Source organism: Ranitomeya variabilis, chromosome 4 (assembly GCF_051348905.1).
Source record: "Ranitomeya variabilis isolate aRanVar5 chromosome 4, aRanVar5.hap1, whole genome shotgun sequence".
In the NCBI taxonomy this organism is placed as follows: Eukaryota; Metazoa; Chordata; class Amphibia; order Anura; family Dendrobatidae; genus Ranitomeya; species Ranitomeya variabilis.
In genome coordinates, this window is record NC_135235.1 from 304,920,270 (window position 1) to 304,948,206 (window position 27,937).

At 43.5% G+C, this 27,937-nt stretch overlaps 1 protein-coding gene across 1 annotated transcript in view; it reads left to right on the forward strand.

Annotated features, from left to right (window-relative positions):
* Positions 1-5,542: 5,542 nt before the first annotated feature.
* The window catches only part of ESPN (espin), a 283,637-nt gene continuing 261,242 nt past the window's right edge, over positions 5,543-27,937 (forward strand). Inside the window, exon 1 of the mRNA XM_077250372.1 lies at positions 5,543-6,286. Coding sequence (XP_077106487.1) covers positions 5,963-6,286 — 324 coding nt within the window. The 5' untranslated portion in view covers positions 5,543-5,962. The remainder of the gene's footprint in view (positions 6,287-27,937) is intronic.

Genomic DNA, 27,937 nt, shown 5'->3' on the forward strand with positions numbered 1-27,937 from the left:
AATTGTTATAGATTTTGCATCACCACAAATGGCAAGTCCAAAATGTACCCCACTTTATCACCCCTTTATCTCTATTTACGTGCCTATTGTACAGCACAGGAATATTTGTGGCCATGTAATGACTGATCTCTAATTGAAAGCATCCATTAACCAATGAGGACAAAGAGTCTTAGAGTAATTTGCACACCATATGGTGGCTGAGGGTATAAATTCTGCAGTGTAAGGCATCCTGGGATACTATTGTAATGCAAATGTCATGCTTTCAGATCCTTCCTCATGGCAGAGACCTGAAAGGATGGTGCCTGACCACGAAAGATAAGGTCATATCCACTATGCTTCTACCAGGCTGTCAGCTGTCATAATAAACCAGTCATGTTATCTAACCAGTCTGCCTGCAATAAAGCTGCCAAGCGGGGATATATGAGTAAGATTCTCCATTCTCTTTCAGGAATGTCCTGCTCGGCTGCCATCATAAGATACTGCATCTATGTATATCATGTTCCCTGGTCCGACGTACGTCGCCGCCCTATATGGGACTGCATGCATGTTCTGTACACTTGGAGATCTGGGTGACCTCCCTATCAGAGCTATATTGGGTGTCACCCAGATTTTATAGACAAATCTTTTATGTTTTAACACTTTTGGACATGGATGGATGGATATTGGAAAAATAGGTGCAGCACCAATTCCCTAAATGTAGCAAAAAAATGAAGGCAGCTTTCCAATGCAGTAAAGCCAGCTCGAGAAAGGCTTTCATGTAGACCGAAACCGCCATTATGGGCAATGAGAAATCCACTAAAGGATCCTCGCACAGAGCCGCCCTGGTCGGGGGGCGTAGTTCAACAAATGGAAAATAAATATTTCCTCCAGCAATGGAATTAAAAATAAAGTTTAGCGCATATTTATAATATCATTATAAAAACAAGGACAATGCCTAGGAGAAACCCTAGGAGAAAAAAACCAATGCTTTTTGACAGCTAGGTCATAATCCTAATAGCATCACCTGCAGCAACATGTAGAAAATGTATCACTACCCACAAAAGCACAACAAAAACAAAACAAACAACTACGTGCAGGATAGAAAAATAAAACAAACACACATTGGTTTATTCAAGTTTAGAGGTTCTTCACATTTTAAAAGTAAAAGAACAAGACACAGAACAAATATGCAGCCACAAGAAACAGTGACATCTACAGGAGGACATATTAGGGCTAGCAGTAGCATGCAAGTGCAATGCAAATGCCTCTTGAACCCAACAACCAGGGGCAAATGCCCCTTCATAGCTACACCCCTGCTACAAAGAGGGAGGAAGTTACCCCAAAGCAAAATTTCTAGGTTCTATAAATCAGCAAGATTCATTGACCTACAGTACCCTTGGCTCACTGTCACATTGTGATGGTTTTCGGTAAGGTAATCTTTCCCTGAAACTGGGACCCTAACCATCCCTTTCCTGGAGGTACTTTTGAAGGTAGAGAAGCCCGAGTCTCCGACCTTACTATTCTCCTGTTAAACCCTGATCTGTCCCCTGCCACACCACATGAGGCCTGGAACAGAAATGAAAGGTAAACCAGACACAAAGACAAAACAGATAACAGGAAACCTGTATCATACAATACACTAACCAACATTAGGAAGGAGGATAGGGACAGGGAGGAATAAACTAAATGGGGACCAGGAGATAAACACACACTTACTACAGCAAACCACAGAACATTTCTACAACTCTACTCCAACCACTTAACTTTAGCACACAGCACGGGAAGACAAATCTTTTATGGGCAGGGACAAGAAAGCCTGACCAATTTATATAGGAAGAGATAATGACCAGAAATGGAGCTGCATGTTTCTGACCAGCATAGAAAGGTGATGTGTATGGAGGCCTCCAACTCTCCCTGACATTTGATGTCAGGGAGAATAGAATAGCACACTTTGAGATAAAAGGTTAGTGTTGTTGGATGGAGAATGTGTAACCATGTGTCAAAGTAGTTGTCCGTCTTAGATAAGCTCTACCTATGTGACTCGACCATGAAGATGATTATAGTGTCCTGCTGGTTTTCTTGAAAGGTATATAAAGTATTAAGTATTACGCAAGGTGCACTAAAATCAATTGTCCACCCAAAAAATGGACAGATGAGCTCGATGCCCCAGAGAGAGAGAGGGTTGTCCTGTGCAGTAGCTCTCCACTCACGCCCAAAAAGAGAGTGAAGAGTCCTAAACATTAACTTCTACCAAATTATATTTGCATGCCATAATAGTGCAGAGAGAGGAATTGTTACAAGCAAACAGGCATTGTAAAGAACAGAATGGCCCAGGATATGCACCCAATTCAAAATTAGACTAAAAATAAACCCATAATAGGATCCATCAACAGCAGCTTAACTCACCTACTGTATGCCAGCATCCAGATAGACACAGATGATCTTCTACACGGCATAGAGGACAAATGACAGCTTTCACATTTCTGGACTACAAAGCTAAAGTCAGTCAAACTATTATCAGCAGGATTTAAACTATTTATATGTCCATGTAGTGCTTCAAAGACAAGTCCAGCAATACCTTTACATGGCCGGTCCGTTCCACCATTACTGAGAAATCAGTGTTTAAATTGATATGAAAATGAGGCTGAAGGACTATGGTAGATCTGAAGCCTCTGCCACTCCAGCTCTATTCACCGCCATCTCCTCCTGCTTGACTGACAGCCTGTATGCGTCTGTCTTCAAGTAATGGAGCTGTCAGTTAAGCAGGAGGAGGTGGCGGCGGCGTTGGGCAGGGAATAGAGCTGGAGTGACAGAAGCTTTACATCTACCATAGCTCATTTACATAAAAAATCAATCACTGATTTCTCTGTAATGGAGGAACGGACCGGCCATGTAAAGGTATTGCTGGACTTGTCTCTACATGCACATATAAATAGTTTTGGGGGTAAAATCCTGCTGACAGATTCGCTTTAGTTATAAAAAGTGAAAAATATATATTTTTCAAGATTGCATTAAATCTGTGAATTCTTTGTGTCCTCTATAGTCGTCTCTTTCTTGGGCGTACGTGCAGAACTCTTCTCATAATAATAATAAGCAGTATTCTAGAACAGCGCTAGACTGGCATCATGGCAACCAAGACAAGTGCAAGCGAGACGGCTCTGGCAAAGAATTAAATGGGGGGCTGCGTACATGTCTGGCCCCCGCGTCATTCCATTTTTGCCTGGATGGAGCAGGGACTGGCCACCTCGTCTAGTTTGAGCATCGCTTTTTTTCCAGTAAGTGAGGGCCCTAGAGGGTGGGATGTTTATGGCATATCTAGTGGATATACAACATTACCGTGAAAAATCCCCTAAACAATCAGCATTTGCCAAAATATTTTTTGGAAACGACAGTCTCATGAGGGGCTACTTCATTATTGTATGTCCAAGACATAAAGGTATGTCTGGAGTTAAGGCTGTCATACAGGTCGGGAAGCAGTCTTCCTATATTATCTCGTATGGTAAATGCTACTATTATGTTTGGCCATGATCTGAGGTTACATGTGGATTTGCCTTTGGAGAACTCTGGTGTAAGATGTTGTAGATGTTGAATATACAAGCCCTCACAGCTGACTGATCGTTCGTCCAGCATCTGCAGTATGTCTTACGTCTCCCCCTTACACAGTAATGCTGGGGTCGGGAAGCGCTCCTGTGTGCCCTATGAGAGAGCTGCTGCCGGACTCCTCTGCAAGTGGCTTATGTCCATGGAGAACAAAAGGATCAGATGCTGAAATTCAGCAGTCTGGATCCTTCTCTCCTCTGTTGGGGAGAGTTTAGAGACATTAACCTTTCGTCCGATTTTAGCCTAATATACACTCACCGGCCACTTTATTAGGTACACCTGTCCAACTTCTTGTTAACACTTAATTTCTAATCAGCCAATCACATGGCGGCAACTCAGTGCATTTAGGCATGTAGACATGGTCAAGACAATCTCCTGCAGTTCAAACCGAGCATCAGTATGGGGAAGAAAGGTGATTTGAGTGCCTTTGAACGTGGCATGGTTGTTGGTGCCAGAAGGGCTGGTCTGAGTATTTCAGAAACTGCTGATCTACTGGGATTTTCACGCACAACCATCTCTAGGGTTTACAGAGAATGGTCCGAAAAAGAAAAAAAATCCAGTGAGCGGCAGTTCTGTGGGCGGAAATGCCTTGTTGATGCCAGAGGTCAGAGGAGAATGGGCAGACTGGTTCGAGCTGATAGAAAGGCAACAGTGACTCAAATCGCCACCCGTTACAACCAAGGTAGGCCTAAGAGCATCTCTGAACGCACAGTGCGTCGAACTTTGAGGCAGATGGGCTACAGCAGCAGAAGACCACACCGGGTACCACTCCTTTCAGCTAAGAACAGGAAACTGAGGCTACAATTTGTACAAGCTCATCGAAATTGGACAGTAGAAGATTGGAAAAACGTTGCTTGGTCTGATGAGTCTCGATTTCTGCTGCGACATTCGGATGGTAGGGTCAGAATTTGGCGTAAACAACATGAAAGCATGGATCCATCCTGCCTTGTATGGAGCATCTTTGGGATGTGCAGCCGACAAATCTGCGGCAACTGTGTGATGCCATCATGTCAATATGGACCAAAATCTCTGAGTAATGCTTCCAGCACCTTGTTGAATCTATGCCACGAAGAATTGAGGCAGTTCTGAAGGCAAAAGGGGGTCCAACCCGTTACTAGCATGGTGTACCTAATAAAGTGGCCGGTGAGTGTATATGGGAGGCCTTTAAACACTATCTTAGTTGATACTTAGTATATTCTAATTAATAAGTTGAGTAAGGCCGGGTACAGACAAGCATATGAAAAATTATCCACTATTCATCTACATTTTTTATACATATTGTCATCAGAATGTTTGTTTTTATCGTCCATATGGCATGCCTTTTTTAAATGAACAATTTAATAAATAATGAAATATCAGATACAGTTTCCTTTCTTAATGGTCTGATCTGGAATATCATGTAGCGATTTGCATACATGACGTCACATGCCAACTAGACATGTATGGCCTCACTCACTGTAAGTGTCACGTCTAGTCGGAAGGTGACCGGAAGTATGCCAATGACATGTTCCTGGCGTTGGAGAATCTTCACAGCGTGCACACTGAGTGCTGTGAGGATTCACAAATCTGCAGGCACATAGAGTGACATCAGTCTTGTACCCTAAGCCTGGACAACCCGTTTAAGACATTTTAGGAGGGCAGTGGGATTTAGGACCAGAAGAGGGACCATATTTTTAGGACACTTAAGAGGTGCGCTAACCATAAGAAGAACAAGCATTGTCAACTTTCTACAAAAACTTTATGGTTATTTTAAACACCTTACAACATTTGTGTTCAGGTTCCAGGAGCAGCTCTAAAATTCTTGATGTTATCTTTCCTAAGTGAACAGCAGGTGGATCAAGAATGCTGAAGGATGAAGGGACGGATTACAATGGCTAAACTCATTTAGGCAGTCTGCTGCTGTGTAGACAGGGAAAGGAAGGAGGAGGAGGAGGAGTTGTCACAGGAGAGGCAGCAGAGAGGCACAGAGGCATGAATGTCCAGCTCCAGCCTTCCAGCAGAAGAGGTCACTGCAGAATCCCACCCTGTACAGGTTCACTTGGGGGACATGTGCCAAAAACTGCATTCACCATCCAGCAACTTCCTCCTGAGAAACCAACTCTGATCTCCTCTACTCCATGTCTATGAAACCTTGGAAAAGACTTCTTAATGCTCTAAGTCTCCATAGCTTGCTGCAAATGTGCAGCTTACAAGTTCCAGGCTTGAGGAAGACCCAGGCGGACAATACTGAGGATACAATTGGGGTTTTCAGAAGATAAAATTTATTTGTGGGAGAAGATTGTCCAGTCAGATAATCCCAGCTTGGTGTAGATCCCCCCAATGTGGCTGATTCTTCTACCCCTTTTGGATGTTGCCCATGGGTAAGTGATTTATTAAGGGGCACATGGGGTCTGCCAGTGACCTCCAGAAGACAATGACTCTGGAGAGGGTCCTACAAGCTGCCAGGCAGGGGGATCTGGAGACTTTGAGGACTCTCCATGCAGAAGGCCAGTTGCAGCCGGATTTGAAGGACCCCATGGAGGCTTCTATTGTTCACCATGCAGCTCGTGGAGGGAAAGTTGGATGTTTGCGCTATTTAGTGGATGAGGCGCAATTGGAAGGGAACAGCAGGGCAAGGAATGGGGCAACTCCAGCGCATGATGCAGCAGCTACAGGCAACCTGTCCTGCCTACAGTGGCTGCTGACACAGGGTGGATGTGACTTTGAGGTAGGTGCTGTTCCACACACCAGACATGGACATTATTTACATATTATGTTTGTTACATTTATTGTTTTGCTTTTTTTGCTGCTTGTTTGTTTATATTCTTCTACCAGTGTTCTGCACATATTATGTTTGTTTTATTTATTTTTTAGCTTTTTTGTTGTTTGTTTATATTTTGTTACCAGTGTGCTGCACATATTATATTTGTTTCATTTATTTTTTAGCTTTTTTTGTTGTTTGTTTATATTTTGTTACCAGTGTGCTGCACATATTATATTTGTTTCATTTATTTTTTAGCTTTTTTTGTTGTTTGTTTATATTTTGTTACCAGTGTGCTGCACATATTATATTTGTTTCATTTATTTTTTAGCTTTTTTTGTTGTTTGTTTATATTTTGTTACCAGTGTGCTGCACATATTATATTTGTTTCATTTATTTTTTAGTTTTTTTGTTGTTTGTTTATATTTTGTTACCAGTGTTCTGCACATATTATGTTTGTTTCATTTATTTTTTTTTGTTGCTTCTTTGTTTATACTTTGTAACCAGGGTTTTGCATCACCTAGTGTGAAGACTACAACTCCCAGCATGCCCTGATAGCCTTAGTACTGCAATATACTGTAAGGATAGTGGTGACAATACATCCATAGCTTTGGAGAGGCTAAAGTGCATCATCATTCTGCAGAAGAGCACCATTCTATCTCCCATAAAGGTTATTCTTCAAGTTCTCCTAGGTTCCTGTTATCTTGGAATATTGGAATAATGCTTTGAAACCAGATAGATATCTATCTTTTTAAGGCCATGTTCACTGTTTACCTGGTCTGGATCTGTTTACTTTGTGGAACAATAGTTACAGTAACTCTTGGCAGGCTCAGGGTTAAGCTCCTTAATAATACATTGGGTTCTCTCATCGGGTGCCAACAGTGTGAGCGTGACACACCTGGGATAGGTAGAGGGAGAACTATATATAGACTGCAAGGGACAACATTATCCTCTGTGGACTTAGCTCCCAGTCAGGCGAGCCCTCACCCTACGATCCCTGCTGCTCCTGTGTAGGAAGCATTGGTGGCAGTGATACAGTTCTAGTTGAGGATACATATAATTACCAGCGACTTTTTCCCTCGGACTGAGTGGTCCGAGAAAAAAAATTGCAGCTTGTATAATTTGCCTCCGATAATCGGATCGCACTATTCCATTCAAGTCTATGGATCCGTGAATAAATCGGACCGTGCTTGGATGACATCTAAACACTATCCAATTTTGACAGAATGGAGATTTTTTTTGTCATTTTCCATATCTGAGCAAATTGATCCCAAGAGAATGCCAAGAGTGTGCAAAGCAGTCATCAAAGCAAAAGGTGGCTACTTTGAAGAACCTAGAATATAAGACATAATTTCAGTTATTTCACACTTTTTTGTTAAGTATATAATTCCACATGTGCTAATTCATGGTTTTGATGCCTTCAGTGTGAATGTACAATTTTCATAGTCATGAAAATACAGAAAAATCTTTAAAAGAGAAGGTGTGTCCAAACTTTTGGTCTGTACTGTACATCTAAAAGCTAGCCAGGCACCATGCCATTCGGTTGACTAGTCGAAGAGACTGGTCCATGGAGTCTTCTTCTCACCTTGCTCTCCTTGAGGGACAGGTCTCTCTGTATGCACATTCTAGGGTTTCTACTCACTCGGTTGCGGTTGCATTTTGAGGAAGGCACGGGAAGCTGTTTCATTAAAATGTCCAGGCAGGTTTATTAAGACTCTTTAAACCGCTCAGGATACCCCCCCCAAAAAAAAAAAACAACAGCCTTTTCCGGCACAAAGTAAATAGTCCATATATTGGTGCGGGCTCGCCCAGTCGGGTTAGTGTCCAGCTCTTTAGTCCTTAGCAAAGACAAACAACCAGAGGTCTGCACATTTCCACTCACAGACACTGAAAGAGTCAACTGGTTTCCTTTTTATCTGTCATACCATGGCACAGGATGGGGATCTGTGAGCAGCCAGTCCCACCCATCTCTCTTACGGCTTGTAAACCCAGCCCTGACCCACCCTATTAACTGTCTCAGCACTATACGTGCTGGAGCTTGCCTTTCCAGGCTTACATCACCAAGACTACCAACCTTAAGCTACCTAGCTTGCATGGACTATAGCCACAATCAGTGCCAATAATGACATTAATGAAGGAAAAAACAATCCTGAATGCCAAGGAGGAATCAGTGCACCATAGAGAGTGGCAGTCTACTGAATGACCGCTGAATGTAATGCAGAAATAATTATGGTATGTCATCTGTGCAGAAAGGTGATAAGCGGTAACATGCCAAGTATACGAATTGTCACTTACTAATTTGTGTGTCTCCGGCTAGGTGAGTCCCGCGTCTCTCTGCCCCGACGCACGTTTCATCCTCACTTCCTCAGATGCCCCCATGCAAGCCAGTTAGCTTTTTTTCTTACCATAGGATTTCTTATTCTCACTTGAGTCTATGGGAAATTTTATTTATATGCACTATGCATTTTAATATCCTGATTGCTGTATTGGACAGCATTTCCCCTTTTCTACATTTTGTTTGCATTTGATGCCATTATTTTAGGGTATAATATTGTATAATAGATTGGAGATACCATCTCAAACATAGAATGTCTTCATTGATACATGCTGGCTAGTATGATCCTGTGTCTCTCACACTAGAAGCACCTTACTTCAACTTTGTTGCTGTCACGTTTTCTATATGTTAATAAAACTATATTCATTTACAATTTTTTCCAAGTTGTCATTGCGTTCACCTGGTTTTTGTGGGATAATACCCCTCCAGATGATATAATCTTTTTCATTTACATACTGATATTGTGACATCTGATTAGGTAAGGACCAATTTTCTCACTTTGATTTGGTCTGAATTTCCTGCCTAAGAACCTTACCTTAGTAAGGTACCTTAGAGTGTCCAATGCCTCCTTGATTTCCAAACATTCCTTCTCCATTGTGGAGTAATTCTTCTTGCAGGAAGACAGTTTCTGTCTTAGGTACATTATGGAGTGCTCTCCCCTGTTCACTTCCTGAGACAAGACAGCACCCAGGCCGGCATCTGATGTGACCGTCTGGACCACAAACTTCTTGGAGAAGTCTGGTGACACCAACACTTGGCTGTTTCCACAGCACTACTTCAGTTCCTGGAAAGCCGTCTCAGCTTCTGGAGACCACTTGGCTAAAGCCAACTTCGTCCCTTTAAGGAGGGCCGTCAGAGGGGCAGCTTTCATGGATAAACCGGTGGTAATAGCCCACTATACCCAGGACCTGCTTCTCTGAAAGAGGTTGTGCCCATCTTTGGATCGTGTCAAATGTATTCATTTGGGGCTTGATTTGGCTTCCTCCATCCCCATGGCACATTTCTTTGGGTTTATGGGAAACCCTGCCTTCCTTAGAGCATCAACAAGCCTAGCTAAAAACCACAATGTTGTGCAGGTAGGCCTCCATGTATTTCTTGTGGGGAGTAAGTATCCGGTCCATAGCCTTTTGGAAGGTGACCAGAGCTCCTTGCAACCCAAATGGCATAATTGTGTACTGAAAAAATCCATCTGGCATTGAGAAGTCTGTCTTCTCCTTAGAGTCTTTGGATAGGGGAATATGCGGGTTCGCTCGCTCGGGTTGGTGTCCAGTTTTTTAGTTTTTTGCAAAGACAAAGAACACTGGAGGTCTGTACACAAACACTGAATGAGACAATTGGTTTCCTTTTCATCTGCCGTACCACACCCTGGGGTGGGGATATGTGAGCAACCAGTCCCACCGATATCTCTACTTGTAAACCCGCCCTTACCCGCCATATTAACCCTCCCAGCACTATATGGGCTGGAGCCTGGGCTTACAACACCGAGGGTACCGATCTCCATTCTACATATCTCCCCCCCGAGAACCTGTCTGGTGACCGTCTTACAACCTATATAGGGAGAGAAATTTCTAATGGGGAATCTGGAAAGCGCGAAGCTGCCAAGGACAGGCTTCTTGGTGTTAATTGTATGTTTTCTCTGAAATACCACATTTCGGAGTAAAATATACCTGCTTGAAATACTTGAAATGATGGAGCCAGACTCCAATACATGCTGCCTATAGTTCAGGCAACATGAATCAGCATTAAGTTTCCCTTTAAATTCCATCACTGGTATCCAAGAACATTGACTTCACCAGTGTCATCATCTCATGAGTATCTATGACATACACTACCGTTCCAAAGTTTAGGGTCACCCAGACAATTTTGTGCTTTCCATGATAACTCATACTTGTATTAATCAAATGAGTTGCCAAATGAATTGAAAATCTAGTCCAGACATTGACAAGGTTAAAAAAAAAGATTTTTATTTTAAATAATAATTTTCTCCTTCACACTTTGCTTTCATCAAAGAATGCTCCCTTTGCAGCAATTACAGCATTGCAGACCTTTGGCATTCTAGCAGTTAATTTGCTGAGGTAATCTAGAGAAATTCCCCCCATGCTTCCAGAAGCTCCTACCATAAGTTGGTTTGGCTTGATGGGCACTTTTTGCGTACCATACGGTCAACTACTCCCACAACAGCTCAATGGAGTTGAGATCTGGTGACTGCGCTGGCCCCTCCATTACAGATAGAATACCAGCTGCCTGCTTCTTCCCTAAATAGTTCTTTCATAATTTGGAGGTGTGCTTTTGGGTCATTGTCCTGTTGTAGGATGAAATTGGCTGGAATCAAGCACTGTCCACAGGGTATGGCATGGTGTTGCAAAATGGAGTGCTAGCCTTCCTTATTCAAAATCCCTTTTATCTTGTACAAATATCCCACTTTACCAGCACCAAAGCAACCCCAGACCATCACATTACTTCCACCATGCTTGACAGATGGCGTCAGGCACTCTTCCAGCATCTTTTCAGCTGTTCTGCGTCTCACAAATGTTCTTCTGTGTGATCCAAACACCTCAAACTTGGATTCATCTGTCCATAACACTTTTTTCCAATCTTCCTCTGTCCAATGTCTGTGTTCTTTTGCCCATATTAATCTTTTCCTTTTATTAGCCAGTCTCAGTTATGGCTTTTTCTTTGCCACTCTGCCCTGAAGGCCAGCATCCCAGAGTCGCCTCTTCACTGTAGATGTTGACACTGGCGTTTTGCGTGTACTATTTAACCCCTTCGTGCCATGCGCCGTACTAGTACGGCGCTGCCGGCACTGCATTAGTGCCAGCCGCAGTACTAGTACGGCGCCCCGATCACCGCGGTCTCACGCTGAGCGCCGCGGTGATCGGGTGCGGGTGTCAGCTGTATATGACAGCTGACACCCCGCAGCAATGCCCACGATCGGCGCTGTCGCCGATCGCGGGCATTTAACCCCTCTGATGCCGCTGTCAATAGTGACAGCGGCATAGAGGGGGATCGCGCAGGGACGGGGGCTCCCTGCGCTCTCCCACCGGAGCAGCGCGATGAGATCGCGCTGCTCCGGTGACCTGGAAGGAGTCCCCGGATCCAAGATGGCCGCGGGACTCCTTCCGGGTCATGAGATGACCCTGCTTGCCGGCGTCTGCTGAGAATCCTCATAGCAGGCGCCGGCAAGCCTGTGGAACGTGCCTGTCACATCGGTGATCAGACAGAGTGCTGTGCACACTGTCTGATCACCGATCTGTGATGTCCCCTCCTGGGACAAAGTAAAAAAGTAAAAAAAAAATTTTTCCACATGTGTAAAAAAAAAAAAAAAAATTCCTAAATAAAGAAAAAAAAAATAAATATATTCCCATAAATACATTTCTTTATCTAAATAAAAAAAACACCACACAATAAAAGTACACATATTTAGTATCGCCGCGTCCGTAACGACCCCACCTATAAAACTATATCACTAGTTAACCCCTTCAGTCAACACCGTAAAAAAAAAAAAAAAAAAAACGAGGCAAAAAACAACGCTTTATTCTCATACCGCCAAACAAAAAGTGGAATAACACGCGATCAAAAAGTCGGATATAAATAACCATGGTACCGCTGAAAACGTCATCTTGTCCCGCAAAAAAAAAGCCGCCATACAGCATCATCAGCAGAAAAATAAAAAAGTTATAGCTCTCAGAATAAAGCGATGCAAAAACAATTATTTTTTTATATAAAATAGTTTTTATTGTGTAAAAGCGCCAAAACATAAAAAAATTACATAAATGAGGTATCGCTGTAATCGTACTGACCCGAAGAATAAAACTGCTTTATCCTTTTTACCAAACGCGGAACGGTATAAACGCACCCCCTAAAAGAATTTCAGGAATTGCTGGTTTTTGTTCATTCCGCCTCCCAAAAATCGGAATAAAAAGCGATCAAAAAATGTCATGTACCCGAAAATGGTACCAGCAAAAACGTCAACTCGTCCTGCAAAAAACAAGATCTCACATGACTCTGTGGACCAAAATATGGAAAAATTATAGCTCTCAAAATGTGGTGATGCAAAAACAATTTTTTGCAATAAAAAGCGTCTTTTAGTGTGTGACGGCTGCCAACCATAAAAATCCGCCAAAAAAACGCTATATAAGTAAATCAAATCCCCCTTCATCACCCCCTTAGTTAGGAAAAATAATACAATTTTAAAAAATATATTTATTTCTATTTTCCCGTTAGGCTACTTTCACACTAGCGTCGGTACGGGGCCGTCGCGCTGCGTCGGCCCGACATACCGACGCATACTGTGCAAGCGCCGCACAACGGGGGCAGCGGATGCTGTTTTTCCACGCATCCGCTGCCCCATTGTGAGGTGCGGGGAGGTGGGGGCGGAGTTCCAGCCGCGCATGCGCGGTCGGAAATGGTGGACCGTCAGCACAAAAAAAGTTACATGTAATGTTTTTTGCTGCCGGCGGTCCGCCACAACGCGACGCAACCGTCGCACGACGCTTGCGACGTGTGTCAATACGTCGCTAATGTTAGTCTATGGGGAAAAAACGCATCCTGCAGATGACTTTGCAGGATGCGTTTTTTCGCCAAAACGACGCATTGCGACGTATGCAAAAAAACGCTAGTGTGAAAGTAGCGCTAGGGTTAGGACTAGGGTTAGGGCTAGGGTTGGGGTTGGGGTTAGGGTTTCAGTTAGAATTGGGGAGTTTTCACTGTTTAGGCACATCAGGGGCTCTCCAAACGCGACATGGCGTCCGATCTCAACGCGTTTGTTTGCGTTAAAAACGCATGCGTTTTTATAGAAAAAAAACAGAACACACACTGAAAAGTCACCCACCACCTTCAAGGTGATAAAGGGAATGCAAACCCTAACCCTAACCCTACCCCTAAACTCATCCCTAACCGTTTAATGAACATTTTCTGACAGTCATAGTGCCACGTATTTCAGTGCCACGTATTTCAGTGCCACGTCTTTCAGTGCCACGTCTTTCAGTGCCACGTATTTCAGTGCCACGTCTTTCAGTGCCACGTCTTTCAGTGCCACGATATTTCAGTGCCACGTATTTAAGTGCCACGATATTTCAGTGAAATACGTGGCACTGAAATATCGTGGCATTTACGTGAAATACGTGGCACTTAAATACGTGGCACTTAAATATGTGGCACTTAAATACGTGGCACTTAAATACGTGGCACTTATATACGTGACACTTAAATATCGTGGCATGTACATGAAATACGTGGCACTTATATACGTGGCACTTATATACGTGGCACTTATATACGTGGCCACTGAAATATCGTGGCACTTATATACGTATATACGTATATAAACGTATTTCAGTGCCACGTATTTCAGTGCCACGTATTTCAGTGCCACGTATTTCAGGTTAGGGTTAGGGGTAGGGGTAGGGGTAGGGGTAGGGTTAGGGTTTTTTGTTTTTTTCTTGTTTTCTTGTGTTTTTCTATAAAAACGCATGCGTCTAAAAAACGCATGCGTTTTACCGCGATTACATGCGTTTTTTTACACATGCGTTTTTTAAAAAAACGCATGCAGATAAAAACGCAAGTGTGAAACCAGCCTTAACCTTGGGAAAATAAACCATGGGGGCTAAAATATAATTTTCGTGGAAAAAAATATATTTTTTATTTTCGCGGCTCTGCGTTATAAACTGTAGTGAAGCACTTGGGGGTTCAAAGTTCTCACAACACATCTAGATAAGTTCCGTGGGGGGTCTAGTTTCCAATATGGTGTCACTTGTGGGGGGTTTCTACTGTTTAGGTACATCAGGGGCTCTGCAAATGCAACATGACACCTGCAGACCAATCCATTTAAGTCTGCATTCCAAATGGCGCTCCTTCCCTTCCGAGCTCTGTCATGTGCCCAAACAGTGGTTCCCCCCAACATATGGGGTATCAGCGTACTCAGGACAAATTGAACATCATCTTTTGGGGTCCAAGTTCTCCTGCTACCCTTGGGAAAATACAAAACTGGGGGCCAAAAAATAAGTTTTGTGGGAAAAAAAGGATTTTTTATTTTCACGGCTCTGCGTTGTAAACTGTAGTGAAACACTTGGGGGTTCAAAGTTCTCACAACACATCTAGATTAGTTCCTTGGGGGGTCTAGTTTCCAATATGGTGTCACTTGTGGGGGGTTTCTACTGTTTAGGTACATCAGGGGCTCTGCAAATGCAACATGACACCTGCAGACCAATCCATCTAAGTCTGCATTTCAAACGGCGCTCCTTCCCTTCCGAGCTCTGCCGTGCGCCCAAACAGTGGTTCCCCCCCATATATGGGGTATCAGCGTACTCAGGACAAATTGGACAACAACTTTTGTTGTCCAATTTCTCCTGTTACCCTTGGGAAAATAAAAATGTGGGGGCTAAAATATAATTTTCGTGGAAAAAAAAATATTTTTTATTTTCACGGCTCTGCGTGATAAACTGTAGTGAAACACTTGTTGGTTCAAAGTTCTCACAACACATCTAGATAAGTTCCGTGGGGGGTCTAGTTTCCAATATGGGGTCACTTGTGGGGGGTTTCTACTGTTTAGGTACATCAGGGGCTCTGCAAATGCAACATGACACCTGCAGACCAATCCATCTAAGTCTGCATTTCAAACGGCGCTCCTTCCCTTCCGAGCTCTGCCGTGCGCCCAAACAGTGGTTCCCCCCAATGTATGGGGTATCAGCGTACTCAGGACAAATTGGACAATAACTTTTGTGGTCCAATTTCTCCTGTTACCCTTGGGGGAAAAAAAATTGCGGGCTAAAACATCATTTTGTGGAAAGAAAAAATGATTTTTTGATTTTCACAGCGCTACATTCTAAACTTTAGTGAAACAACTGGGGGTTAAAAGTGCTCACCACACATCTAAATAAGTTCCTTAGGGGGTTTTCTTTCCAAAATGGTGTCACTTGTGGGGGTTTCCACTGTTTAGGCACGTCAGGGGCTCTCCAAACACGACATGGGTTCCGATCTCAATTCCAGCCAATTTTGCATTGAAAAGTCAAATGGCGCTCCTTCCCTTCCGAGCTCTGCCATGCGCCCAAACAGTGGTTTATCCCCATATATGAAGTATCAGCGTACTCAGGACAAATTGCACAACAACTTTTGGGGTCCAATTTATCCTGCTACCCTTGGGAAAATAAAAAATTTGGGGCAAAAATATCATTTTTTGTGAAAATTAATATTAATTTTTTTTTACGGCTCCACATTATAAACTTCTGTGAAGCACTTGGAGGTTCAAAGTGCTCACCACACATCTAGATTAGTTCCTTAGAGGGTCTACTTTCCAAAATGGTGTCACTTCTGGGGGTTTCCACTGTTTAGGCACGTCAGGGGCTCTCCAAACACGACATGGGTTCCGATCTCAATTCCAGCCAATTTTGCATTGAAAAGTCAAATGGCGCTCCTTCCCTTCCGAGCTCTGCCGTGCGCCCAAACAGTGGTTTATCCCCATATATGAAGTATCAGCGTACTCAGGACAAATTGCACAACAACTTTTGTTGTCCAATTTATCCTGCTACCCTTGGGAAAATAAAAAATTTGGGGCAAAAAGATCATTTTTTGTGAAAATTAATATTAATTTTTTTTACGGCTCTACATTATAAACTTCTGTGAAGCACTTGGAGGTTCAAAGTGCTCACCACACATCTAGATTAGTTCCTTAGAGGGTCTACTTTCCAAAATGGTGTCACTTGTGGGGGGTTTCCACTGTTTAGGCACGTCAGGGGCTCTCCAAACACGACATGGGTTCCGATCTCAATTCCAGCCAATTTTGCATTGAAAAGTCAAATGGCGCTCCTTCCCTTCCGAGCTCTGCCATGTGCCCAATCAATGGTTTACCCCAACATGTGGGGTATCGGCGTACTCAGGACAAATTGTACAACAACTTTTTTGGTCCAATTTCTCCTGTTACCCTTGGTAAAATAAAACAAATTGGATCTGAATTAAAAATTTTGTGAAAAAAAAGTTAAATGTTCAATTTTTTTTAAACATTCCAAAAATTCCTGTGAAGCACCTGAAGGGTTAATAAACTTTTTGAATGTGGTTTAGAGTACCTTGAGGGGTGCAGTTTTTAGAATGGTGTCACTTTTGGACATTTTCTGTCATATAGACCCCTCAAAGTCACTTCAAGTGTGAGGTGGTCCGTAAAAAAAATGGTTTTGCAAATTTTGTTGCAAAAATGAGAAATCGCTGGTCAACTTTTAACCCTTATAACTCCCTAACAAAAAAAAATTATGTTTCCAAAATTGTGCTGATGTAAAGCAGACATGTGGGAAATGTTGTTTATTAACTATATTATGTGATATAACTCTCTAATTTAAGGGCATAAAAACGAAAAATTTGAAAATTGCTAAATTTTCATAATTTTCGACAAATTTCTGTTTTTTTCACAAATAAATGCAAGTCATATCGAAGAAGTTTTACCACTATCATAAAGTACAATATGTCACGAGAAAACAATCTCAGAATCACCAGGATCCGTTGAAGCGTTTCAGAGTTATGACCTCATAAAGTGACAGTGGTCAGAATTGTAAAAATTGGCCGTGTCACTTAGGTGAAAACAGGCTTTGGGGTGAAGGGGTTAATGAAGCTGCCAGTTGAGAACCCGTAAGGCGTCGATTTCTCAAACTGCAGACTCTAATGTACTTGTCTTGTTGCTCAGTTGTGCATCGGGGCCTCCCACTTCTCTTTCTACTCTGGTTAGAGCCTGTTTGTGCTCTCCTCTGAAGGGAGTAGTACACACCGTTGTAGGAACTCTACAGTTTATTGGCAATTTCTCACATATAATAGCCTTCATTTCTAAGAACAAGAATAGACTGTCAAGTTTAACATGAAAGTTCTTTTTTTTCTGGCCATTTTGAGAGTTTAATGGAACTAACAAATGTAATGCTCCAGATTCTCAACTAGCTCAAAGGAAGGTCAAGTTTATAGGTTCTCTAATAGGCCAAACAAACTGTTTTCATCTGTGCTAACATACTTGCACAAGGGTTTTCAAGGGTATTCTAACCATCCATTAGCCTTCTTACACAGTTAGCAAACACAAAGTACCATAAGAACATTGGAGTGATGGTTGTTGGAAATGGGCCTCTATACACCTATGAAGATATTGCATTACAAACCAGACATTTGCAGCTAAAATAGTCATTTATCACATTAACAATGTATAGAGTGTATTTCTGAATCATTTAATATTAGCTTAATCGGAAAAAAACTGTGTTTTTCTTTCAAAAATAAGGACATTTCTAAGTGACCGTAAACTTTTGAGCGGTAGTTCAAAATAGGATGATAGGATATAAGATCAAATAGGATCAAATAGGATGATAAATAATAATAATATCATATAATCACTCTGACTTTTCTCTTGTGCTTATAGTTACAGTTAGAATTATTTATATCTGAAGACAATTGCTTTATATATATTAGTTAAGTAATATTGATGCAGGTAATTAAACAAAAAAATGCAAGAAAGCATCTGAGCAATCTCTCCCTTTATATTCTCCATTCCCTTAATCATATTTTGTTTCATGTTACAATTATATATGAGGACTTTGTACAGTTATGTCCTCTGTGTGTCCCAGGTGAGTTTCTGTTTACTCCCTCCTGTGTCTGGCTGTAAGACTACTGTCTACAGCTGGAGCCTTACCCCTCCGACCTGTCTTCAGCAGGATACAAAGATCATTACAGGGATTGTCTAGGTTTGTCACAAAAGTATGCAGTTACTCTATGTGACTACAGACTTGTCAATCCTCATAGCACACACAGTGCACAGTGTCAGGATTCTCCGGTACCAGCACCAGGAGTTGGCAATCGTGTGACCACAAGTGTGCGATATTCATACTCCCGACCACATTCCGACTAGACATACGCGGCCTCGCTCAATACAAGCATGTCTCGGCGTACTGTGGACGGAAGTATGCATATTTCACACTCGTGGTTACATGACCGCCCATCTCTCCCCCCTCAGCATTGGAGAATCCTAACAGTGCATACTGTGCACACTATGAGGACTGACAAGTCAGCAGTCACATGGGACTGCAGAGTTATGTGCCAAACCTGGACAACCACTTTGAGACAAAACATTTTCCCTCAGTTGTTAACCAGTTACAAACTGAACAGGTCAGACTGCAATTAACCCCTGTGTACACTGAAAGATTTCTACAAGATTGCTTGATTTAGAAATATGGTGACATTTCTGCAGACTCACAGACAGTGGGATATCATTAGTCAATGTCAGTGAGCTCTTCTCTCCAGACATATTTACTAAAGTGTCTTTTTTAATTAAGGTACCGTCACACTCAGCGACGCTGCAGCGATATAGACAACGAGCCGATCGCTGCAGCGTCGCTGTTTAGGTCGCTGTAGAGACGTCAAACACAGCAGCTCCACAACGATGCAGGAGCGATCCTGTGACGTAACGGAGACTCACTTATCGTTCTCACAGGTTGTTACCTCCATGTAATACATTGCTGGCATCGTTGCTTTTGCTGTCAAACACGACGATACACGCCGATCTGACGACCAAATAAAGTTCTGGACTTTAAGCTCCGACCAGCGATATCACAGCGGGATCCAGATCGCTGCTGCGTGTCAAACACAACGAGATCGCTATCCAGGACGCTGCAACGTCACGGATCGTTGTCGTTCTCGTTGTAAAGTTGCTGAGTGTGAAGGTACCTTTAGCGTTCTTGTTCTCCATCTCAGTCTCTGTAAAGTCAGCCAACAGTGTCATAAGGTTGTTGCAGGGATTCTTAGAAAGATAGACGAGAACTCTGACTATTTTAGAAGATTGGAGGTCATTGGTGAGCACAACATTACCAAAACACCCAAGAAGAAATGAAGTAGAAAAGTGTATGGAGGTCATCTTGTAGACGACCTTCAAGAATAAATGGAACTTGTGAAATCCACCAGTTGAAAACAACGAGAAGTTTCCATAACCCTTTTGGATTTTAGCCCCCCAAAAAACAAAACTGAACACAACTATTTTTCTAGTCAAGGTGAAAACATTGACCCTTTGTTTCAAATCAGTCTGTGTCCCTACTAGGGTTGAGCGAAACGGATCGAAAAATTTCAAAAGTCGCCGACTTTTGGCAAAGTCGGGTTTCGTGAAACCCGACCCGATCCTAGTGTGGGATCGGCCATGCGGTCGGCGATCTTCGCGCCAAAGTCGCGTTTCGTATGACGCGTTTAGCGCCATTTTTTCAGCCAATGAAGGAGCGTGGACAGAGTGATGACATAGGTCTTGGGGGCGTGCACACCTATCGCCATCTTATTGCTTGTGTGCTGTAGTGATTTGCAATGTGTAACACCAGCTTTTCTGTGCAGGGACGGAGGAGAGAGAGAGACCCTAAAAAAGTAAAAGTCGCTCAACCCTAGTCCCTACTATCGAAATCTCTGATGCTTATGACTACTGGGAAAGTCATAGGAGGTGAAGAAGCTGTCACTTCGCTCTCCTACCCAAATGCCTCCTTGCCACACAAGTGTTATCAATGAGACATGTTAGGTTGGGCCCTATTGGAGATGTATAATTGGGGCCCAAGAGCTTAAATGTAGGTCTGTGCTTGAAAAACATATCTTCACATGCGTTAAGTGGAGACGGATCCAGGTATTTATTGGCCTTCAGCAGCAGAGTAGTTTACCCAGATCGCCTTGGACCTCCAAAGCTTAGTGAGCTCTGTCATAAGCCCAGGAACGTCGATTCTGACCTGTAAGCGTGAGCTGTTGTTACAGTGAAAAATGGAAACATTTTGTATATAGGTATAAAAGGAATATAATGCTTGAGAAGAAACAAAAACAAAGTTGCATGAGTATATTGTTGATGGAAAGTAATTATGTCACCATGTTATAGTTTTTGGCATGAGGTTATGATCACTCTGTCACTTTGTCAGGGAAATGATGGGTTTGCATCAGAGGGCGATTTTCGTGCAGATTCCACAATATTTTTAATGCAGCACATACACAAGATTTGATAATGTCTTCTCCACTTTGATGGTCCAGTAATATTCTGTGGACTTTCCACAGAGTTTTTGTTTATTTAACCATGTGGACATATCCGGATGTTTCACCTCTGAATTTGCAGGACGTTCTACAATTTGTGAAAGCAAAACATCAACAAAACCAAGGAAAAGTTATATTGGTTTTATCTCATGGGACAACTTCTTTTCCTCCCATAGATGTCAGCTGATATTTGCATTTATTATGTTTTTTTAAAGGGGTTGTCCACTACTAGGACAACCTCTTCTATAAATGAAATGTTCGGCCCCAATAAAATAATGAAGCCTATACTCGCCTCTTGTGCCGGCGCCGTGTCAGTGGTGTCGGCACTTGCGGTCCCGGGGCGGTGATGTGGTGTGACACGTGATGCCCGGCACCCAATCAGCACTGGCGTCACTGTCTCCGCCTTTGGACAACCTGAACATGAAGAGGAAGTCCGGGATCAGCTTCGACCCTGACTTCCTCTTCATGTTTGGTTCGTACGAAGGCGGAGACAGTGATGCCAGTGCTGATTGGGCTCCGGCCTGACATGTTACAACATCTCATCACAGCTCCGGGGAGAAGGAGTGCTGACACCGGGAATGGAGCCGGCACGGGAGTTGAATATAGGCTTTATTATGTTATTGGGGCAGAACATTTCTTTTAAAAGGGGTTGTTCTCGTAATGGAAAACCCTTTTAAGATTTGTATTGCCCTCTGTATACTGACCAAATCCTAGAAGACTAATATATGTCTGAAACTTTTTAACAGGGTGATCCCATGAACTTAATCAGGAGCGCACTGCTCCCTCGTCAAGCAGGGAGGCTGGGGAGAGCCGTGCTCCTGATTGAGAGCATGTTCGACCAGCGGTGTTGTCAATAACGCGCTCCCCAATGCTGCATACAAAGGCAGCTTAACCTCTGCAGTATCGGAGGAGCGCAGGAGCACTGAAGATGGCCAAATCTAGCGATCCCGCCAGCTGCAGAGCAGTGCTTACATTCTCTATAGAAGTAAATTGCAATGTTGCTTGTTTTACAAGGACTTTACAATTTTAGCCATTTATAATGATGAGATTAAGCCTCTAATGGAATGGCATTCTCTGCCAAAAAGTGTATGGTCTGTCTTGTCTTGAGTTGTTGTACAATTAATTGGCCCTTCTAAACCAGGACATCCTTCATCTCTAACATTTTAAAGGGAAAGTACAGGTCAATAAAGGTCAACTGTTAAAGGGCCTAGAAGAGATGGATTTGATGACTCGTATACATGGCCGGTACCCTGGCTTGTTATAGTAATCTACCTTAATTGTAGTGATATTAACACAGAGCGGCCGGCGTCATGTTACTGCACTTGGTCAGAGGCTGCTGTAATTCTAGCAGAGAATGTGATGTAAGTTACTGCAGGTTAAAGATGCCCGTCCTGCCCAAATATGTGCTGCCTGTTCCATTATGCTAGAGCTACATAGCATCGTACTTGTATCTTGCAAAATGAAGACCAAAGTGTCTATTGCGACATCACGCTTAGTGATTGTCAGTGGGTTCATGTTTTGACTCATGGCATAACAAGACCGCAGCAAGAGTCGCAAATAATCCAAGACTTTAGGGTCTTTGGCTGCAGGTTGACTTTTCCACAGACCACAATGCAATTCATATGCAACTCCGACTCACTTGCAACCTGACCACCGATGGGATGTTTTCTTTTGCTTTAAAGTAGTCACATGGTATCAAGTCACAGACAAGTCATGCAAAGATTTGTGGTCACATGAGTACAATAAAAGTGTACAATGGTCATCAGGTACGGACTGGGAATTAAATTCAGCCCTGGCATTTGAAATCAGACAGGCCCATGCTGTTCTCATCCCCAAGCACCAGATGGGATAAATTACTAAAATTACCCTTCATAGGGGAAAGCAATATTTACTACTAGACTAATATTGCTAAGGATAACTCCATCACAACTCTTAACAGTATTGGTGTCTTGAGAACACCGATTCTGTTAAATAATGAAGCAGACAAGGTGGCCCACAACCAGAGAAGCCCTTCTGGCATTTGCCAGAATTGCCAGTCCGGCCCTGACGGTCATGTATAGTGGTCGGGTCATGTTGGGGATTTGGTGCTCTATGTATAATAAAAGTATAATAAAAGTGTATGATTATTATGTCCAGGGGCGTACATAGAAATAATGTGGCCCGTAGTAGAAGTTCTAATTGGGTCCCCCACTCAACAATTAATATTCAACGAGATCACAGAATAGCATATCTCACAAATTTGCAGCCTTTACAAAGCAATTTTCCTCCTGCTGAAGCCCTAGATTCCTCTTTTATTGCCCTCATAAAGTATGATGCCAACAAAATTGCCCCCCCAACACACAGTATACCTCCATATTACCCTCTACATGCACCGTATGCTGATCCTGCTGTACCCCACTTCAAATTTCCTGGTGACTCTAACACAGTATGATCCCCTAAGATTGACCCCCACACGACCCTCCATGCAGTATAGTGGGCCTACATATAGTATAATGGCTGTATACCTCATCACACTGTATAATGGCCCCCACTAGTCCTCCAAACAGTATTATGGCCCCCACACAGCCCTCAACAGAGCATGATAGACCCCACACAAACCGTTACACTGTATAATTTCTTGCATACAGTATAAATGGCCCCCCACATAGCCCTCCAAATAGTATAATAGTCTCCATAGTCCTCCATATTGTATACTGCACCCCGTAATCCTCCGTATAGTATAATGTGCTCCCCATAGTCTTCCATGCAGGATGATGCGCTCTCCATAGTCCTCCATACAGGAAAATGTGCTCTCCATAGTTCTCCATACAGTATAATGCATTTCCCATAGTCCTCCATGCAGTATAATGCACTCCCATAGTTCCCCATACAGTATAATGCAATCTTCATAGTCCTCCATATAGTATAAGGCACTCCCCATAGTCTTCCATACAGTAAAATGCACTCCCCATAGTCCTCCATATAGTATAGCACACTCTTCATAGTCCTCCATATAGTATAAGGCCTTCCCTGTCATGAATCCCAATGGCTAGGGATAGCAAGGGACAAGTAAAGTAATACAAAATATCGGACGAGCTCTAGGGTGATGGAACCTGGGCTGACCGCTGCCCTACGCCTGACAAACGCAACTAGAGATAGCCAGGGAGCGTGCCTACGTTGGTTCTAGACGCCACGCACCAGCCTAAGAGCTAACTAGTACTGCAGAGAAAATAAAGACCTCACTTGCCTCCAGAGGAATGAACCCCAAAAGGTATAGTTGCCCCCCACATGTATTGACGGTGAAATGAGAGGAAGGCACACACATAGAGATGATATATATAGGTTCAGCAAATTGAGGCCCGCTGTAAACTAGAAAGCAGAACGATACAAAAGGGGTCTGAGCGGTCAGCAAAAAACCCTAATCAAAAAAACCATCCTGAGATTACAAGAACCCATGTGCCAACTCATGGCACATGGGGAGAACCTCAGTCCACTAGAGCTACCAGCTAGCATAGAGACATAATAAGCAAGCTGGACAAAAAAACCAACAACTGAAAATCAGCACTTAGCTTATCCTGAAAGATCTGGGAGCAGGTAGGCAGGAACCAAACAGAGCACATCTGAATACATTGATAGCCGGCAAGGGAATGACAGAAAGGCCAGGTAAAATAGGAACCACCCAGCCTCTGATGGACAGGTGGAAACCAAAGGCCGCAACCCACCAAAGTCACCCAGTACCAGCAGTAACCACCAGAGGGAGCCCACAAACAGAATCCACAACAGTACCCCCCCCTTGAGGAGGGGTCACCGAACCCTCACGAGAACCCCCAGGGCGATCAGGGTGAGCTCTATGGAAGGCGCGGACCAAATCAGTCGCATGAACATGAACCCAGGAATTATCCTCCTGACCATAACCCTTCCACTTAACCAAATACTGGAGTTTGCGTCTGGAAACACGAGAATCCAAGATCTTCTCAACAACATACTCCAATTCTCCCTCCACCAGCACCGGAGCAGGAGGCTCAACCGAAGGAACAACGGGCACCTCATACCTCCGCAACAACGACCGATGGAACACATTATGAATAGCAAACAATGCTGGGAGATCCAAACGAAAAGATACAGGGTTAAGAATCTCCGAGATCCTATAAGGACCGATGAACCGAGGCTTGAACTTAGGAGAAGAGACCTTCATAGGGACAAAACGAGAAGACAACCACACCAAATCCCCAACTAGAAGTCGGGGACCCACGCGGCGATTAGCAAACTGCTGAGTCTTCTCCTGAGATAACTTCAAATTGTCCACCACCTGATTCCAAATCTGATGTAGCCTGTCCACCACCACGTCCACTCCAGGACAATCCGAAGACTCCACCTGACCAGAGGAAAAACGAGGATGAAACCCCGAATTACAAAAAAAAGGAGAGACCAACGTGGCAGAACTAGCCCGATTATTAAGAGCAAATTCGGCCAGTGGCAAAAAAGCAACCCAGTCATCTTGATCAGCAGAAACAAAACACCTCAAATAAGTTTCCAAGGTCTGATTAGTTCGCTCCGTCTGGCCATTCGTCTGAGGATGGAATGCAGACGAGAAAGACAAATCAATGCCCATCTTGGCACAAAACGTCCGCCAAAATCTAGACACAAACTGGGATCCCCTGTCAGAAACGATATTCTCCGGAATCCCATGCAAACGAACCACGTTCTGAAAAAATAAAGGGACCAACTCAGAGGAGGAAGGCAACTTAGGCAAGGGCACCAAATGAACCATCTTAGAAAAGCAGTCACACACAACCCAGATAACGGACATTTTCTGTGAAACCGGGAGATCAGAAATAAAATCCATGGAAATGTGCGTCCAAGGCCTCTTCGGGATGGGCAAGGATAACAACAACCCACTGGCCCGAGAACAGCAAGGCTTAGCTCGAGCACACACTTCACAAGACTGCACAAAGGTACGCACATCCCTAGACAAGGAAGGCCACCAAAAAGACCTGGCCACCAAGTCTCTAGTACCAAATATTCCAGGATGACCAGCCAACACAGAAGAATGGACCTCGGAGATGACTCTACTGGTCCAATCATCCGGAACAAACAGTCTTTCTGGTGGACAACGATCCGGTTTATCCACCTGAAACTCCTGCAATGCACGTCACAAGTCTGGGGATACGGCGGACAATATTACCCCATCCCTAAGGATACCAGTAGGCCCAGAGTCTCCAGGAGAGTCAGGCACAAAACTCCTGGAAAGAGCATCTGCCTTCACATTCTTAGAACCTGGCAGGTATGAAACCACGAAATTGAAACGAGAAAAAAACAACGACCAACGAGCCTGTCTAGGATTCAAACGCCTGGCAGAGTCAAGGTAAATGAGATTCTTGTGATCAGTCAAGACCACCACACGATGTTTAGCACCCTCAAGCCAATGACGCCACTCCTCAAATGCCCACTTCATGGCCAAAAGCTCCCGATTACCCACATCATAATTGCGCTCGGCGGGCGAGAATTTTCTAGAGAAGAATGCACATGGCTTCATCACCGAGCCATTAGAACTTCTCTGTGACAAAACCGCCCCCGCTCCAATCTCGGAAGCATCAACCTCAACCTGAAAAGGAAGTGAAACATCTGGTTGACACAACACAGGAGCAGAAGAAAATCGGCGCTTAAGTTCCCGAAAGGCCTCCACGGCCGCAGGAGACCAATCAGCAACATCAGCACCCTTTTTAGTCAAATCAGTCAAAGGTTTAACAATACTGGAAAAATTAGCAATGAACCGACGATAAAAATTAGCAAACCCCAAGAACTTCTGAAGGCTCTTAACAGATGTAGGTTGTGTCCAGTCACAAATCGCCTGAACCTTGACGGGATCCATCTCAATAGTAGAAGGAGAAAAAATGTACCCCAAAAAAGAAATCTTCTGGACTCCGAAGAGACACTTTGAGCCCTTCACAAACAGAGAATTGGCCCGCAGAACCTGAAACACCTTCCTGACCTGTAAAACATGAGACTCCCAGTCATCAGAAAACACCAAAATATCATCCAAATACACAATCATAAACTTATCCAGATATTCACGGAAAATATTGTGCATAAAGGACTGAAAGACTGACGGAGCATTGGAGAGTCCAAAAGGCATTACCAAATACTCAAAATGGCCCTCAGGCGTATTAAATGCGGTTTTCCACTCGTCACCCTGTTTTATCCGCACCAGATTATACGCACCGCGAAGATCTATCTTAGTGAACCACCTAGCCCCCTTAATGCGAGCAAACAAATCAGTCAATAATGGCAGTGGATACTGATATTTGACTGTAATCTTATTCAGAAGGCGATAATCTATACAAGGCCTCAGGGAACCATCTTTTTTGGCCACGAAAAAAAAACCTGCTCCCAGAGGGGACGAAGATGGACGAATATGTCCCTTTTCCAAGGACTCCTTAATATAATTCCGCATAGCAGTATGCTCTGGCAGTGACAGATTAAATAAACGACCCTTAGGGAACTTACTGCCAGGAATCAATTCTATAGCACAGTCACACTCTCTATGAGGAGGGAGCGAATTGAGCTTAGGCTCCTCAAAAACATCCCTATAGTCAGACAAAAACGCAGGGATCTCAGAAGGAGTAGATGAAGCGATTGAAATCGGAGGTGCATCATCATGAACCCCCTGACATCCCCAGCTTAACACAGACATTGTTTTCCAGTTCAGGACAGGATTATGAGTTTGTAACCATGGCAGACCAAGCACTAGTACATCATGTAAATTATACAGTACAAGGAAGCGAATCACCTCCTGATGAACGGGAGTCATGCGCATGGTCACTTGTGTCCAATACTGCGGCTTATTCATAGCCAATGGTGTAGAGTCAATTCCCTTCAGAGGGATAGGAACTTCCAGAGGCTCCAGACTAAAACCGCAGCGTTTAGCAAATGACCAATCCATAAGACTCAGGGCAGCGCCTGAATCCACATAGGCATCGACGGAAATGGAAGACAGTGAAAAAATCAGAGTCACAGACAAAATGAACTTAGGCTGCAGAGTACCAATGGCAAAAGATTTATCAACCCTTTTTGTGCGTTTAGAGCATGCTGATATAACATGAGCTGAATCACCACAATAAAAACACAATCCATTTTTCCGCCTATAATTTTGCCGTTCACTTCTGGACTGAATTCTATCACATTGCATAGCCTCAGGTGCCTGTTCAGAAGACACCGCCAAGTGGTGCACGGGCTTGCGCTCCCGTAAACGCCGATCAATCTGAATGGCCATAGCCATCGACTCATTCAGACCTGTAGGCGTA